Genomic DNA, 17,876 nt, shown 5'->3' on the forward strand with positions numbered 1-17,876 from the left:
CACGGAAGAAATCACTGAATACAGCTTATTCGATTTTTGTCTAATTTCTTTTACTTTCGCTGGATAGTAACAATGCGTACAAAGAAAAAAAAAATTGTTTTTCAAAACAGAAAGTATGCAAGAGCGTATGCAGGCCGGCAAAATCCGGTAGTTTCAGCTGCACGTAACCGGATAAAGCTGGCCTCCCACAGCAGGTAGATCAGCAACAGGGAAACATTAAACAGACATAACTTTCTTTTGTCGGCAAGCCAAATACAAAACTACCATTTCAATTTTAAAAAATTGTTATCGTTAATCAGCTAACGGTAACATTTTAGTTACAGCGTATTCATAGTCTGCACCAGTCAAACAAGTGCGGACGCGCGGGAGGGATGGTGGGAGGGAAGATCGATTATGTTTCTCATCATTATATATAAATTTTTTTACAGAGAAACGAAGGAAGAATGTTTTTCATCGTTATATTTTTTCACAGAAAATCGAAGGATCCATCCGTGTTGTTTGAAGATAAATTAATATAAAGACTGAAAACAATTTAAAGGTTTAAAGTCTGCATAAATAAAAAATTATCGTCTGCTAGACGGGTAATAACAAGATAACTTCATGATTATTAATAAATGCAACGATGTTTTACGAGTTTCAAAAAAAAAAAAAAGCCTATCATGTAAACTGTAGCGCTGTTGGTGTCAATTATTGCATACTCTCATGTAGATTCTTCTATCGGCCAACGTCTAAGAACGTACGTACGTGAGGTTGTAAATGTGGGTTTTACAGTAAACATGAGTTGTATTATTTTACACAGCTTTATTTGACATTTTTTCAGTTTTTTAATTTGTCCACATATTTTAAATGAACCTATTAAAAATATATCAGTCTTTTATTTTGAAATTTTACGAAACGCTATATCAGGGAAAGCTTTACATACTTTATTCAAGATGGCAGAAGTGCCGACGCAGCACGATCAGGATACTTCACCTGATGTCAGACATAGTGCCAAAGATCTAAAATGGAAGGCTGTGTCCATGACAAATGTAGAATATGTTGAAGGTACAGACATAAGTCCACAAAATACACCAATATTGTAATGTCTGCCCACACTTTTCGCACAATATCAGTTGTTTACCTACCTTGTATGAAGCGTGCCGACATGCAGTAGTCTGCTAGCTTGGTAGAGCCGCCCGATCGACTTTAAAATTGACTTTTAGAACTTCATTTTTGAGTGACATAAAAGGGAAAGACAGAAATGTGAGACTGGTGTGCATAGGCCTGGAATGCACAACAAGATGTGTGAAGTTTGTGAGCAGTTGAGGAGAAAAAAGCACCAGGCTATTCTCATGTTAAGCGATAGTAGAGCTATGAATTTTTGTGCTCAGAATATTCATCTGATTTTGAATCTGTAGCCTGTGGTTGGTATTGGGCTAGAACTTTCTTTATATGAGTGCTCAAGACCCCATGACTCTTACTACAAACTTGAGTAGGGGTGGGGGGTTGGATTAGCGTCAGGGTTTTTTGCGGTTTCGGGGTGGGGTGTATGTGATGGCGTCCGTAACAACGTATGTCCAGTTGTTCAGAATTAGCCGACTGAACAGTTCCAAAAAGTAGTAGATGTAAACATTAATTGTAGCTTGGCAATACAGATGCCACCCAAAGAAGTGTAATTTAGTGATAGATTCAAATATTGACATTTAGTTTCACGTACCAGAAAAAGTCGCTTTCCTGAGGAGATTTAAACTACTTACCTCACACTTAAATAGTTGTCATTTTGTACTCGTTTTACTAATGCATTTTATAAATCATTCATGTGTTGAGTATGCACTTAGTGTATGTATATGTTTAGCTATAAATTGAGTCCAGCCAATCCAAGAAAGCTGGATGCCAAGTAGGTCATGCTAAAGCATTAATTTTAGTTAAAGGCAGTCCCGCCAAGCATCTCATAGCCTAGAGATGCGGTCTATAAAGCAGTAAAATGATCTTTATATTTACTAACTTCTAGTTGCTAGTCTCCTGTCATTTAGTAGCTTGTCGCAGTGAATATTCACATCACATTTAACAGTAAAAGATATCTAATCCTTGATGCCTTGTGCTTGTGTACATGCATTTGTGTATGTAAATGGATGCTCATAGCATAAAGCTTTTGGTCATTTTTTTTCCACAGGTGACATGATTGGCTATATACTGGCATGGTCAAGCCTCCTTCCCTTTTGTCTTGGAGTGAGCTTTGTCACACTCATTGCCTTCCGAAGGGATTTGCACACTGTATGTATTTGGTATGTTATGTAAAGGGGGGGAAATATTACCAAAAAATGACTTTATACATTATACAGTTGGACCTCGATAAGTCGACCTTCCCTAAGTCGAAAACCTTCCAATCGAATTAATTGTTAGCTCCCGGCCAAATTTCATAAGACCAATGTATTTTAGATCTCCTTAACTCGAAGATTTTTTGGCTTCCAACCTTCATTAGTCAAATTTTGAGTCATCACCAACAAGACGCAACTATGTCTCAAACTGTTCCAAACTATGTTCCAAATTGTCTCAAGAAAGTCGCTTTTACCCCATTTTCCTTTCATCTTTGTCAGTCTGTTATTGGGATGAGCACTGAATAGTGCGGTACGTGCCGCGGGAATGGCAAGTGGTAAGCGTAAGCCGAAAAAGTTAATCGCAGAAAAAGTTACAGTCAGAAGAAAGTGGATGCAGCAATGGTCCGGAAGAAAAGAAGAATCATCCTTTTCATCGACAATTGCACAGCACATAACCAGATCCCTATCATGAAAGCTATGATAATCAAGTTTTTGCCTCTGAACATGACATCCAAGCTTCAACCTCTCGACCAGGGCATCATTAACAATTTCAAGTTCCAATACCGCAAACTTGTCGTCAGAAAATTGCCGCGGGATATCAAAGACAAACGCCCACTTAGAACTGACTTGCTAGAAACTGTGCAAATGGCCTGGAAAACTTGGGATGAAGTTCTGAAGGAAACAATCAAAAACTTCTTCAGAAAAGCCGGTTTTGGACAGCAAACCGCTGATGATTCAGGGGACTTGGAGGAAATGCAAATGGAAACAGACGATGCACTTGCAAGCCCCGAAGAATGGTCTATGGTTCTCACAGCTACTGGCGCCGAGAAGGAAGTGTCCTTTCAAGACTTTCTCGAAGTTGACAGTGCGGTAAATGTTTGTGGAGAACTAACGGACGCTGACATTGCTGAGGTAGCAAACGAGGAAGAAAAGGAAGATGAGAGTGGAGATGAGGAAGAAGATGACAAGGATGGTGATACACATCCTGCCCCCAGTCGAAAAGAAACGAGGCAGGCTATTGAGACACTGCACAGATTCTTGGAATCTACGCCGAATCTTGAGGAAAAGGTGTTCCAGTCCATTATGAGATTGAGGAGATTTTGGAGTGAGATGCGTCGGCACATCGACGCCAAACGTAGTTAACAGACTTTTTTCTCTAAAGGTAAGCTGTTTGATTTTACTGTTCGATAGTACAGTACTGTACTATATGCATCCGTATAAAACGATAATATAATAAATGGTTATAATACAGTAATTAAGCCAGAAAAACATTGTCCTTGATTAACCTGCGCCTATTATGCCATTTTCCCTAACTCGAAAATTCCGTAAGTCAAATTTTTTTTCCGGGTCCCTTTGAGTTCGACTTATCGAGGTCCGACTATAAGTTTAAAACTTAAAGTATGGATTTACAAATGTTTACTTAGGGTTAATATTTGTATACATCGTCATCGTCATCGTCATCATCATTATCTTGCTTTCTTTTCATTGGTTTCAAATTGTAACTTCTTGGTCTTCAAAAAGATTTAAGTGAAATTTTTGTGATTTACACATATTTTATTAAAATCTCTTCCAGATCTCCTATTTTCTTGGAATTGTGCTGAATGAAGCAACAAATCTAATCTTGAAACATATCATTCAGGAACCTAGGCCTAAAAGGGGTTTGTAGTTTCTTCATATAGCAGATCAATAAATATTGTGGTTTATTGGTGTGCATGCATAGTTGAATGCATTTTGCTATTAAGGGTTCTGTTATTTTTATACATACATATATCAGATCACTTTAACATATGTACATTTATGTGTATACACTCTTGCATGCATGTTTGTGCATGCATGATGAATGTCTTTTAGCATGTATATTTATTTTTAGAAATGAGTGGGAATTTGAATTTGAAAGCAAGCAAAGTAGGTTATTTTGTACAGTTGAAATTGTTCATTATTTTGATAAGATTGATTCAACTTCAGCACATTCAATTTTGAAAGCTGATGCAATGCAAGTTATGTGCTACCATATTTTAAATAGCCCAGGTAATTTGTCACTCATGTATGATCCAGGTCGAGATAACTTGTATACAGAGTATGGGATGCCTTCCAGTCATACACAATTCATGTGGTTTTTTGCAACATATATGGTCTTCTTTATATCTGTAAGGTAAGCTCAGTATTGTCAGATGATAAGTTTTTTAATTTGGTGCTTATTCTTCTTTATAGACATTATTTCACTGTCTTTTCTAAAGATTTTCTTATTAAGTGCGCTTAATATATTAACTGGGTCTTTCAGAATGACGTGCTTCATAAAGTTGCTTTGAGAGGTTAACTTGGATGCTTATTAAACAATACATAAGACAGCAAAATCTTGGTATAAAGGTCTTTATTAAGATAATTGAATATTCCATTTTTCTTTTTTCTTTCTCTCTCTCTCTCTCTGTTTTTTTTTTGTGTTTTAAAAACATTCAAGGGTTTTGTAAATAACATGCATCCCCACTGACTGCCATAGTTGTGAAATAAGCTCAAATCAAGATTACGTGTACAAAGCCAGCAAGTTTTATTATTATTATTGTTATCTTCTAAATGAATTTTCAGAATGATGCAGAATGCTAAAATTTCTTGTTTTTGCTTGTGGTTGACCAGGGTTTATCGAAATTACAACATCATCGATGATCTTTGGAAAATTGCGGTGTGTACACTGAGCTTTCTGGCAGCTGCAGTTGTTACATACAGCAGGTGATCTATTTGTAATTGGTAATGTGTACCTGGTGATCTATTTACAATAGGTAACTTGCTTACAATGAAAATTATTAGCTTATAAGCCACCTAATATCTGGGGAAGGGCAGTGACTTTCATAACCTGTCTTACCGAGCATGTAATTATCATTGTTAATTGGGTAAGGAGAAATGTCTGTGTAAAATGAAACAGCTGGAAACCTTGGCTTGAAGGTCAGCGCAAAGAAAACGAAAAGTACGAGAGTGAACGCCAGAGTCCAAGACAGAGTCAAACTAAATGGAGAAGAGATTGAGGCAGTTGACAGTTTCACCTATCTTGGGTCCAAAATGTCAAACACCGGGAATGCGGAGGTGGAGATTCTAGCCCGACTGGCGAAAGCCAGCCAGGCCTTTGCCTCACTCAGGAGCACATGGAAGGCAAAAAGCATCAGCCAGAAGATCAAGCTGAGAATCTTCAAGTCAAATGTGATCAGCATCATCCTTTTTGTGGATCAGAATCGTGGAAGATGACCAAAACCATCAGTAACAGACTTGACGTCTTCCTAAATAGATTCCTCAGGCGCATACTTAACATCTTTTGGCCAAACACCATCACCAACGAAGAACTCCACCGAAGAACTGAAACCGAGTCCATCACCATGCAGGTTCAACATCCAGGTAGCCGAAGAAAATGAGTCCACCCAAAGGAAACTTGGAGAAGAACAGTGGAAAGGGAGATGAAAGGAAAGGGCTGGACATGGCTTCACCTGGTGCGGGTTTCAGCTGATCAATATTGGTGACAGACTCTGGTTGAGGCCTTATGTGCAACCTGATGCACAAAGAGGAATAGATAGACAGATAGATAAGTGCTGAAGAAAGAAAATTCATGTGCTTCCCATTTAATGACTGGTACCGGTCAAGAGTTGAGTGAATGAACATCTCATAGACCCACATGGTAGAAGGTGGATGACATCATCACCCTGTAACCTGTGGTAGTGATGGTTTTGGAAGATGCAGGAAAAACTGAGTCATGACCAGCCAGCATCAGATTAATGATGCCGATTACTGTATTTGGTTACCCTACTGTGGACACAGAATCAGAGGTCACAGAAAACAGATCATCCCAAAACAGGTCTTGAAACAGCACAACAAATTATCACACTGTGTAGGTGAGGCAAGTAAGATGTTCTGCAGTGTATACTGGCAGAAACATAAAGCAGCTATAAAAGGGCATCAAGGATTAAGGTCATTGTCCCAACCCAGGTCCAAAAAAACTGAATGCACCTGCCATATGATCAAAACTGAAGGCACCTGCCACCTGATTTTTAAAAAAATGAACAAACCAACCATCTGATAAAACTGGACCCACCATCTGATAAAAAAAAACTGAATGAACCCCTGCCATTTGATTAAAACAATGAACAGACCCACCATCTGATAAAAGTGGACCTACCATCATCATAATCATCAAACTCTTCGTGCATCAGGTTGCACATAAGGCCTCGACCAGAGTCCGCCACCGATGTCGATCTGCTGAAACCCGCTCTAGGACCTACCATCTGATAAAAAAATTTTAAGGACCTGCCATTTTATAAAAAAAACAAGGATAATAATCAATGACTGAGTGTGATTTCTCTGGCAGCTTGACTTTTTCATAGCTGGAATGTGGTTCTTACATTCTCATGTCAACATATTGATACAGAGTACAACCAATAGCGATAAGAAAAATGTCTCTAATTTCTGTCCTTTAAACGACACATCTGTGTTTGAAGATGGGACAGAAGTGGCAGGTCACAAACAACATTTAGCAGCAGGTGGTAGCAGAGCTGGTTTAAGAAAAGGTCAGCAAGGCAATGAATGAAAAGTTGTTGTTTATTCCCACTTCAGACATTGGCAGCTGATGGGTAAGCTCAACAAAGTCTGTGTAGAATGAAACATAGCGCAGGAAAAAGGCTTGGTTGGAAAAACTGGTGCAACACATAGCTCAAGAGCAGATAGCAAACGTGCATTGTAAGCACCATTTTTATCATTAAAGAATCTCTGTATTGGCTTTGCTGTCACCTTTTTTAGCTGTCTGAAGGTTGTTGCTCACCTGACTAGTCAAGTACCCCACACCAGCAACCTCACTGTCAGGGAGTCAACTTTCAATGGTTAGACAGTGAATATAACCTGTTATCTCCTATGGTCATGTCATTCGGAAAAATCAAAGAAGAATCTTCATGCTAACAGATAAGTGTCCCAGATAAAGTGTACAGTATCACATCTCTCCAGAATCATGTGTATTTTCCCAAAATAGTAATAAAGTCAAACATCTTAAAGTTAAATTCAGTGTCGTAAAAAAGGTTTCAGTTTGAGTTGATCTGGTGACATGAATAAAATTGCTGCTAGTTGGTTTGATTTATTCCAGGAGAGAAACTTAACTAACAATTTGCTTACCCTGAAGTGTTGGCAGCAAGACCATAACCGTAACAAGACTTTTAACTGTGCTCTTTTTTTTCAGAATTTACCTAGAATATCACACAGTGGGTCAGGTTTTGTGCGGTGCAGTATTGGGAATTGTTAATGGGACTCTTTGGTTTGCTGTTGTCCAGTTTGTTTTGACACCTTTCTTTCCTCTTATTGCTGCCAGGTGAGAAAAATGTTTCCTTTTATTATTCTGTTAACTTTCAATTAGGCAGGTTACATGAATATAAGAGTAGTGAAAATCTGAAAAATATTGATCAATAGGTACTTACAGTCATAGCACTGGTGTCTGAACGCAAAGGCTAGCCAATTTAAAACTTTAATGGTGCAAATGACTTATCCCAGTCAACCCAGCTATTAGGAATAGATACCTAACTCCATAGAGGTTTGGGTAAGGCAGCAAGGGAGAGGAGATGGGGATCACATCATTTAAAGCTCACCCCGAGAATGAGGTCTCAAACCTCTCACTCTCTACTGAGCAGAAGGTTACGGGACAATCTTTACCTTTTACTTACAACAATGGATAGGGTGGGTCTGTAAGCCTCTTTGTTGAGGATTCTTCATAACGATATTCATGCCAAGGATATTCCTGTGGAAAATGTTAGCAGCCTCTTAATATTCTCTGATCATCAGGATTTAGATTTGCACAGGTCATGTACATGTAGAAGATTTATTTATCTTTAGGCCCAACAAAACAGTACAGTTATGGTTCATACCATTTGAAAATGTCATAATGGATATACATAAGTAAAGGTCTCATGTCTAGTATAAAGGGGGCTTTGCTTTCTTTGTGTGTGAGAAAGAGAAAGAGGTAAAGACAAACATGCTGTTGTTTATATGTTGTTTTTTCTTCTCATTGCAGCCCAGTTGGAGAATTCTGTATGGTACGAGACTCCACACTTATTCCACATGTCTTGTGGTTTGAATATACATCTTCAAGATCTGAAGCGAGGTACAACCCCTATGTTATTAAGTAGATATATGAATTTGGGGAGAAGTGGCACATAGTAAATCTGAAATGGATATCTGCTAAAGTGTTATACTCAGTTAATGAGTGTTTGTACAATGTTGTTTGTATGTAGGAGTTTGTATATAAAAGCACATCTTTCCACACTTGGTGCTTCAGCAAATTCATGTGCACACACAGGTATGTAAAGATTTCTTTTATGATGGTATGCATTTACATGCAGATGAAACTATGCGTACATATGCAAGCACATGTACACCTCTCTCTCTCTCACACCCACCCACATCTTTTTTTTTTTTTTTTATCCATTTCTCTCTCATTCTGTGTGCTCATTTTTTCACTGTAACTTGCCCATGCTGATATCCTTTCTCCCCTACAATCGTGTCTCTGCATTTCTTCTTGTTCTTGTATTACTAACCGGTTAATGTTGGTGTATTTAAGTTGTGCTTGTTTGTACTCAATAGGGAGTTCTTCATCACACAGCCTCTTTCCCAACTGCTGCCAGTTTGTGTTGTTAAACTGTTCGATGTGATAAAACTGTTCTTATAGCAATCATTCAAAAGTTCAAAAGTTACTGCCAGTTACTTTTCCTAAACAAAATTTTATTTTTATTATTGTTTTTAAAGTAAAAGATGTAGCTTATCTCATTGGATTTATATATATATGCACATACAAGGTAATAGCACAAAACATAACATCACTGCAATCAACTTTACTTTGGGACAAAATTTTCCGGTCACCATGTTATTGTTGCAAGCACTTCACCTCTCTATACATAAAGTTTTGAGCCAAAATTTATATTGTCCAGAAATTTTCTTTGTATTTTTGGTTCACTTTATCGGAAACCTAACTGAAAACTAAGCATTAGCTTTAAAGTAGGCTATTGCGGTTTACTCGATCTTAAAGACACTTCATTAAATTTTAAACATATGAGCATATGTTGGCACTATAGTAATAAACAGGCAAAAATTGATGGATTTTTGTTTGTTGCAGGAGTCGCCAGAGAAAGGTGACATCTCGAAAATCCCAGTGACTTGTACATAATTAATGATATAATAGACTTTTATGCAGGTTGTGTAGTGTACATGCCGTACTTGCTTGAAGATTTCTTTATAGAATGCATGTCAAGGTTTCTGAATTTGTTTTCTTCATTGTGACTGGGAAGGTTAACTCTGCTGGGTACATTTTATTTTTTAAACTTCAGAGGTGATGTATGCTTGGTTTTTAGAACCCTGATGTAAAACTATGCTTAATTGCAGCCATGTCGAACATGACACTGGTTTTGGCCTAGAGACAGTATTTGCTTGAACTGTAACCTCTAGCAAGTGGATAATCAATTTCTTCCTTTAGGGGATAACCTTAGGAAATACAAGAATGATGCAAGCTGGATGGATGGGGTCATAAGCTGCTGCCTTCGACCCTCTGAATTTCCCGAAATCACTTTGATCTCATTTAGTTTAATAGAGAAAAAAAAAGTGTTACCTGTATTTTTTACTAACCTAGGTTTTGTACATTCGATGTCCATCTGACACCTTACAGTCTGAAGTTAAGGTTGATAAGGAAAATAATTTTCCCAGCAGTCATCTTGTTCTCATCTTGTCCATAGGATGAAACATCCCTTCTTCTAATCCAGTGTAATACTGTATTATATACAGTGCATCACATTAAAAACTTGTTTTAACATACTGTATGTCGAGTAAACAGATTTCTCAATGCAGTAAAAACAAAGCAAACTTCTGTTAAGATCTGTATGTGTGAGCCTTGCCAATAATTTTATCCGATTCAGTCTGTATCCAAGAACAACAAGAAGGAACTGGCAGAAGATGCTATAACAAAGGACCTGCAGGTGCAAATGGACCATTCGCCCAGGCTCAGTCTTGCAGTTTTGGACAAATATGTCCACTGCAGCAGTAGTTTTCTGAGATAAGGATGGTAATTTTCATTGTTATACAATCTACATACATTTTCTTTCTTGTGCCATATTTGGCTATTCTTTTTCAATTAACATTCATGTTTGCATGTGGTGATATTTTTCCAGACTTTACATTTTTTATTTGGGTTCTTCAAGCACTGCATGCTTGCAAAGCTTTACTTTTGTTTAATTTTCCCTTAACTTTTTTCTTTAAGTGAAACAGCTACATTATGTTGAGGATATAAAAACAACAGTAGGAAAATGGGGGTTAACAAGAGGTTTTATTTCCTAGGTGTTTGCCAGTCACTTTGTGTAAGGAAGCAAGCCTTTCTTTACATGCCGATTTTTTTTTTTAACACTTAAGTAGCAAGTCAGTCGACTCCATTTTTTTTTAATCTTGTAAGCTTTTAACCTACTCCACAACAACCTAAGTTCAACTCTAGCCAGCTTTATTGAAAGCTGTAGCTGCTTGCTTGCTTGGGTACAGTTGTACTTAGGCTTATGCCACCAAGGGGTTAAAGTATGTGGTTATTGTACACTTATAAAGATTTCTACTTATGTGCTTAAAAAAAAATCTATGCCATTTATTTTCATACCAACCTTTTTTTCATATTGCTGTAAACAAACATGTATTTGTGCAGGAAGGCGGTTAATTTCAGAGCACTTATGTATATTTATACTACTGTGCTGTAAGAAACATCTGTATTTGCTAACTTATTTCCCTTTTTAAAATGTAATATTTTGGCTGCCTTCGACTTCAAAATTTCAAAAGCATAATGTTTTACCTACTATTCATTTTCCAAATTTATATTTAGCATTATGAAGATGTCCTTCCTCTTTACCCACAAATAGCTGTTTCATGTTGCCATAAGGGATATTGTCCTTGGCCTTTTACTGCTTATTTTTTAATATTGCTTTCTTGTTTACCTTTTCATATTTTGAGAACTTTATTCACTATCATGATTACTAGTTAGTAAAAAGTGTCTACCCATTTTCATCTCATTGGCAAGGTATTTTCATCAGTCCATTAAAGTATGCTTGTCAAAGATGATCAGAAAACACTTTGTTCTGTGCAACTGTAATCATGTGATATGATGATAAAAGAGAAGATTATATAACAATAAATACAGCTTTGTGGGAGTTGCATGCAAGTTTTTGTTTTCGCATGGTATCATGTCTGTTGTTCAGTAGGTGGGTAATTAATGGAAAACCAATCCTTACAGATTTGCTAAAGAAGTTTGGAAGGCAACTTTGTTGTGCTTGTTTGTTAAAAATTTTTTTAACTTTAAAAAATGGCAGCATTTTAGGCTTCCTTTTATGGCATTTTTGGGTTTGATTGTCAGCGTGCATCTAAAGGCTGAATGACCTCTACATTGTTGTTTTCATAATTTTTCTTTACACTATTCATTTATTATAGGAGACTAGATAATATTACTCTGGACAAGGAAGTGATGGTTACTTTTGAAATACTAACCTGTAGAGTGAACTAATGAACTGGGTGTGTTCAGGACCAGTGGTTCAGCACCAAAGTAGATTTTAGCAGAAGCAGTTTTGACAAGCAACATAGACAGAAAGGTGTGCTGGCAAAGTATTTTTACTTTCAAGCATTTTAATTTCTTGTGTTGGGAGAACTGAGTATTTTTTTCTCGATACAGAAATTCCATCTGCCATGTGGTGACACCTACCGTCAGTTATGTGCGCATTCATCTTTGTTTTTCTAATTACCAGCTTTCTGCTTCTCTTCTGAGAGAGTATGTGCCTGGACACTAGATCCTGTAAAAAATTTTGACTTGTCTTTCTCAGCAGATAAATGATGCTTACCAAATAAACTGTCATCTCAGCCCACTAACCAGTACACATCACTGTCTTGTTTAGCACAGGCAGAAGAAACTTACCTACCGGCACACTTATAGTCTATTACTGAGACAATTGGTGTTTGCTTTAACACTTTGATTGGGAGAGCATGGTTAGATGAGAGTAAAGAGTGGTGTGTAACATACGGTGTATGTCATGACTATTAGCACACTCTCAGGATCAAAATTTAGAATTTTTAACTTGATCAGCTTACAGTCAGGGCATTTTTATGTCCAAAGCTTAGTCTTTTTATATTTAGGATCTAAAGTTTACTGAAGGCTATTTGACCACTGGACAAGGACATCTTGCATCATTTTATATATACTTTAAACAGTACTTGTTGACAAAAGTAGTGTACTGAAACGAAATGTATCTTGATTGTACAAGGTTTAATCACAGAATTCAAAACCTGTTGTAATAATTATTGTGCTGTCCATTTAGAGAAAGGTTTGTGCTCGGTGATCCTAGGAATCTGAGGTAGCTTTTTATTTATTCGTAGTTCTTCCTATGATCGGCTACCTTCAAACCCACCCACCCCCAAATCTCTGGTCATTTTTTTTTTTTAGCTATACATAACATGCTGTCCTGTTGTATGGCATTCTGTGAGCTACCAGTAAAATGTGAACTTGTGAACTATTTCATAACTGCTAAATACGCACAAGATAAATATACCTCTACCTTAAGTATTTACACAACTGTGTTCTTGTACAGTGTGTTGTATATGTAAAAGTGTTCCTGTATAGTGTCTTGTATACTAGAAAATGGCTCATCCTGTGATTTGTCCTATCAAATAGAATGAAAAACTGGTCAATTTGCAATGCATATTTTTGATAAAGTGAAGATGCTGCAAAGTGATCTTTATGGAGATTGTTAGCTTTTATTTTACTTGAGTGAGCTATTGAATGCATCTTTGCAAGTTTGGATGTACTTTCTCTCTCCCTATTCTCTTGCATGCATGTGTGCACAGATGGAGACACAGAGGCATGCACACACACCAAAATATTGCAGTTAAATATTATTTCTGCTAGCATAACTGCTGTGTTCCAAAGTGTGTAGTGGCTGATATCTAATAGAATCAGAGATGTAAATATACTTATTATTTATGAGATGTGACATTTTTGTGACTATTGTGCAACAAAAGGATAAAACATCAGTCTTTTTTTTTCTGACATGCTAATTTTCAAATTGCATGTCTTGCTTGTATAGATGTTATTGAGTTTATAAAAGTTACCTCTTATATGTAGAAGGGAAATATATTTTTCATCCTTAACTATCACTGTGAAATCAAGAATAAGTGTGAGGCCCTTTCAGGACTGATAGAAGAATCAGTGGAAGAACATTGGTCAACACTCAAGAGCATTTGGAAGACAACCTGTACAGATGTTCTAGGGAAGAGGGAAAGAAAACACAAGGAATGGATGACTCCAGAGACCGGGCCAAAGATGGAATCAAGAAAGGGACTGAAACAGCTCAACCAGTGTCAAGACCAGTAAGAGAAAGATGATATCAGAGCTGAATACTGGGAAGCCAACCACAAAGAGACTGCTGGATGAAGCACTTTGAAGAGATTTTGGACCGACCTCATCCACCATCTTTACTTTACATACTTCCAGCGGGTGAACATTTCCATGTCAACAACAGCCCTTCCACAAAAGTCAGGAATCATCAAGGCTATCAAAGCATGAAAAGTGGCAAAACAGCAGGCCCAGAAGCACTAAAGGCAGACCCCAGAAACAACAGCAACGATTTTACAGCCCCTCCTACATAGGATTTAGGAACAAGAGCTAGTCCCAACAGACTGGAAACTAGGCCACCTGGTCAAGTTACCAAAGAAAGGAGACCTCTCCCAGTAAACAATTGGCAGGGGATCATGCTGCTGTCCATTCCCTGGAAAGTCCTGACAAGAAACAGACCAGAACAAGCAGGGTTTTACCAGGATAGGTCATGCACTGACCACATCACCACCCTCTGTATCATTAAGCAATCTATCGAGTGGCAATCTTCCCTTTATATAACTTTTCTGGCTTTTGAGAAAGCCTTTGACAATGTACACAGAGACGTCATCTGGAGGTTGATGAACGAACCACTATGGTATTCTGCCTAAGCCAGTGGTTTTTAACCTTGTTTGAGGTAACGAACCCACAAGTTTCATATGCACATTCATCGAACCCTTTAGTGTCATCACGAATTGCGGGTGTGTCTTGACCTCCGTGGCGGAGGCTCCGCCGAACCCCTGAGACTGACTCACTGAACCCCTATGGTTCGATCAAACCCCAGTTAAGAACCACTGGCCTAAGCTCATAAACATTTAGGTGTTGTATGAAGACTCTTTCTGCCAAGTTATCCACAACGGCACACTCACTAAACCTTTTGTAATGAAGATTGGAGTAAGACAGGGTTGCTTATTATCACCAACAATCTTCCTAATAAACTGGATTATGTGTAAGACGACCCAAGACAACAACACTGGTATTCAGTGGACCTTCACCAAACGGCCAGAAGACTTTGCAGATGACATTAGTCTCCTATCTCATCAACAGCCTATACCCCATCTGGAACTCCTGAGCATTATCCCTCTGCAGCAACACCCACATCTTCAACTCAAACATGAAGGCAGTTCTACTGTATGGTTCTCAAATTTGGAGAGTGACAAACACCATCAACAAGCTCCAGACCTTTACCAACTGATGCCTACGCCATATTCTGGGAATTAGATGGGCTGAAAAGATCTCCAACTTCAGCCTGCGGGGAAAAAAAATAACCAAAATGCCACTACCCAAGACACCAAGAAGTGCAAGTGGGGCTGGATAGGACACACCCTACGCAAACCAGCTGACACCATTGCCATCTGCATTTGACTGGAACCCTCAGGGGAAGAGGAGAGTTGGGAGGCCAAAGCAGACTTGGAAAAGAACAGTAGAGAGCAAGGCAAAGGATGCCAGAATCACATGGGCCAAAAAGAAGGGGACTGCCAAAACTGGGTCTACTGGAGAGGTGTTTTTGAGACCCTATGCTCCTCAAGAAGTAATAAGGACTAAACTAAAACTAAATAAATTTTGTTGTTCTTTGCAAGCCCATCTTGCAGAGCAGACATGCATTCAATGTATACATCTAAATTTTGAGGCCATCACCTTTCGTGTGATCAACATGAAAATTATTTAGCATGTTCCACTCGACCATCTTGGCTATACGTGTGAAAACTTCATGCACACAATCAAATGAAAAACCAGATTATCACTTAAATACTGATCTCTACACAATTAGAACACCTACAATAAATAGACTTTGGTGCATTTGACAAACATTTCTGGCTACTTTCTGAGTCTGCTTATGGAAGACTATTCCCTTTTACTATCTTATATTGTCAACCTTGAACTACTGGCAACTACTTTGATGTTTTTTTACAGGGTTCTGCTAAGGACTGCCAAGGGTATTTTGATTGTAGAATGGGGATGGGTCAGGCATCAACTTCATTTGTCATTTCCTCATAGCACAGCTTATCTCTTTGCCATCATTTGTGATTTCTCCATGTCACAGCGGGTACTGTTTACCTTACATCTTACTGATAAACAGCAACATAAACAAATGAAAACAGAACACTTCTTGCTGTTAAATGTTGTTTGGTCGGAAATAACGCTTCCATCCTCAGAACAGCTTATTGAAGTGTTATTTTTCTTAGATGTAGATAAGATTAAAAGGAAAAAAAAAGGACTCTCTTCAAATATCCATTCAGGTAAAAGTAAAGAAGGCATATAAAGAGATACAATAAATGTTGCCAAACATTTTGTGTCTAATTCATACAATAAATCTTTATCCAGGACCCTGAACTTTTGAGAACCACAAAAGAACTAGATGTGCGATCTGCTTGCTGATACATAGAGGAAAATATAGGCATTGGAGTCCAAGCGCCTGAGAAAACTGCTCTGAATTTCGTACATAAAACCAACAACTTTGTATGGGATATCCTATCACCCTAATGGGTCACTAGGAACCCCTTCTTACAACTGTGAAATGGTGCAAGCCTGGTAGACCATGTGAACCAGTACAACACTCTGCCTCTGAAAATTGGGAGTTTTTATGCTTGAAACAACAATGCCAATGCTCATACAACTAAACCCAGGACCCAAAGAATTGATAGAAGAGCCTTAAGCTGAATGAATTGGGATATTTATGGTGTTTGTTCCTAAAACTGTTATGATCCCAGTTGTATACATTGAGCATCCTTATTGAAATGGCATTTCATCCAAAATATATTAGCATCATTTGGTTGTACACTGGATTCTACAGGGTTACACAGTATTGAAGTATTGAAATGTTCTTTAGTAAAGCTTTTTGCAAAAATGGTCCCCATTTACTTGTTTTATCATTTAGGTGTTGAGCTCATTCATCACTTTAAGAATTGTTGATCGTAAACATAAAGTCACCTGCATAATTTTCTCCCAAGACCTACATGGTTGTGGAGAGTTGGTATAGGGATGGAGAAAAAGCAGGTGACAAAACTCTGTTGTGGTTTGGCCTTTGCTAGATGCAGCAGGGTGGGGTTACACAATATACAAACATAAAAATAACAACATATTTTCTTTCTGATGCTGTGAATGGTCTCCTTGTCTGTGGATAAGCATTAATGTGTGGAATTTTGTTTGTAGCAACATTGTGGTCACTGTATATTTAGGTATTGGAGATTTTAAACGACTTTTTACTGTTATTTTCTTTCTTACAAGATATAGGTAGCCTTTTGTCTGTCCTTATCTGGTTTCAATGGTTTATGAGTAATGTTTTCCGAGAACTTTTTCTGATCATTACATGAATGGCATTTATGTGCAGCATAAAATCTTGGCAAAATATGTATGCTTTAAAAACAAAAAAATTATATGGGGAGTCACTTATTTTTCCTCATCTTGGGTTACCAAAGTAACTGTTTTTCTCAAGCAGTTGGATTTTGATTATTGCAAAATGCTGATTTCTAAAATCTAAGCAGAATAATTTTGTTGACAAGATGCAAGTAATCATGCCTCACTAATGCCATGAGCATATAACACATTGAACAAATTCAAGTCACCAGTTGGCTTTGGGGGTGATGACATCCATCACTGCACTGTCAGTTTCAACTACATGCTTTGCACCTGAGAATGTCAGAGGTGCGTGAAAGTGTTAGGGAAGCTATATATTAACTGGTATTTAAGGTATTTCTCATAACTGAAACCTGTTTATTTGAAAAGATTAAAAAATGATTTTGGTAAGCCATTAATACTAGACGAAGATATATGTGACTTCATATTCTTCTATGGTTAGAGAAAGTTATTATATGTATAAATATACATGCTCAGATTTTATGCTGCTACCTTAGGACTTGAGATTTGTATTTTATGGGAACCCAATCACACTTTTTCCATAAATATGCATTCTCCGAATTGATGGATATCTGCTCAATACTGTCTAAATCACTGTATAGTGTATGCATTGGTTCACGTAGCATTGATATCTTCTGCAAACTACCCACTGCTGTACACTTCAGTCTTGCACAATGATGAGAGTGGTTGAATGTGTCAAAAGAGCATGCAGATGCCAGCATCTGTGGTTGCTGTGCTTGCTACATTTGTGTGTTTTTGTGTAACCCTAAGCACATAGCAGAAGCCTAAATAAACATGTTCTATTGTAATCTTTACAATTGTTTTGGCTG

The 17,876-nt window shown here is 37.7% G+C and overlaps 2 protein-coding genes across 5 annotated transcripts; both read left to right on the forward strand.

Moving 5' to 3' along the window:
- Positions 1-59: 59 nt before the first annotated feature.
- On the forward strand, positions 60-17,861 carry LOC112575208 (dolichyldiphosphatase 1-like). 4 transcript variants are annotated; one of them, XM_025256896.1, is made up of 10 exons: positions 928-1,044; positions 2,153-2,253; positions 3,871-3,955; positions 4,353-4,449; positions 4,929-5,021; positions 7,501-7,629; positions 8,326-8,415; positions 9,424-9,439; positions 10,217-10,362; positions 16,015-17,861. In XM_025256896.1, exons 1-9 carry the CDS (start codon positions 933-935, stop codon positions 10,355-10,357), a joined length of 864 nt encoding a protein of 287 aa, XP_025112681.1. In that variant the 5' UTR covers positions 928-932; the 3' UTR covers positions 10,358-10,362; positions 16,015-17,861. The 4 variants fall into 4 exon arrangements, with proteins under 4 accessions (XP_025112683.1, XP_025112681.1, XP_025112680.1 ...); XM_025256898.1 differs by lacking the exons at positions 928-1,044; positions 16,015-17,861 and adding an exon at positions 60-194 and having other exon boundaries at positions 10,217-13,051; XM_025256895.1 differs by lacking the exon at positions 16,015-17,861 and having other exon boundaries at positions 10,217-13,051.
- On the forward strand, positions 2,289-3,717 carry LOC112575210 (tigger transposable element-derived protein 4-like). Its single transcript, XM_025256899.1, has one exon. The coding sequence runs from the start codon at positions 2,697-2,699 to the stop codon at positions 3,438-3,440; it is 744 nt and encodes a 247-aa protein (XP_025112684.1). The 5' UTR covers positions 2,289-2,696; the 3' UTR covers positions 3,441-3,717.
- Positions 17,862-17,876: the final 15 nt, after the last annotated feature.

The sequence above is a fragment of the Pomacea canaliculata genome, linkage group LG11 (genome assembly GCF_003073045.1).
Source record: "Pomacea canaliculata isolate SZHN2017 linkage group LG11, ASM307304v1, whole genome shotgun sequence".
Lineage (NCBI taxonomy): Eukaryota > Metazoa > Mollusca > Gastropoda > Architaenioglossa > Ampullariidae > Pomacea > Pomacea canaliculata.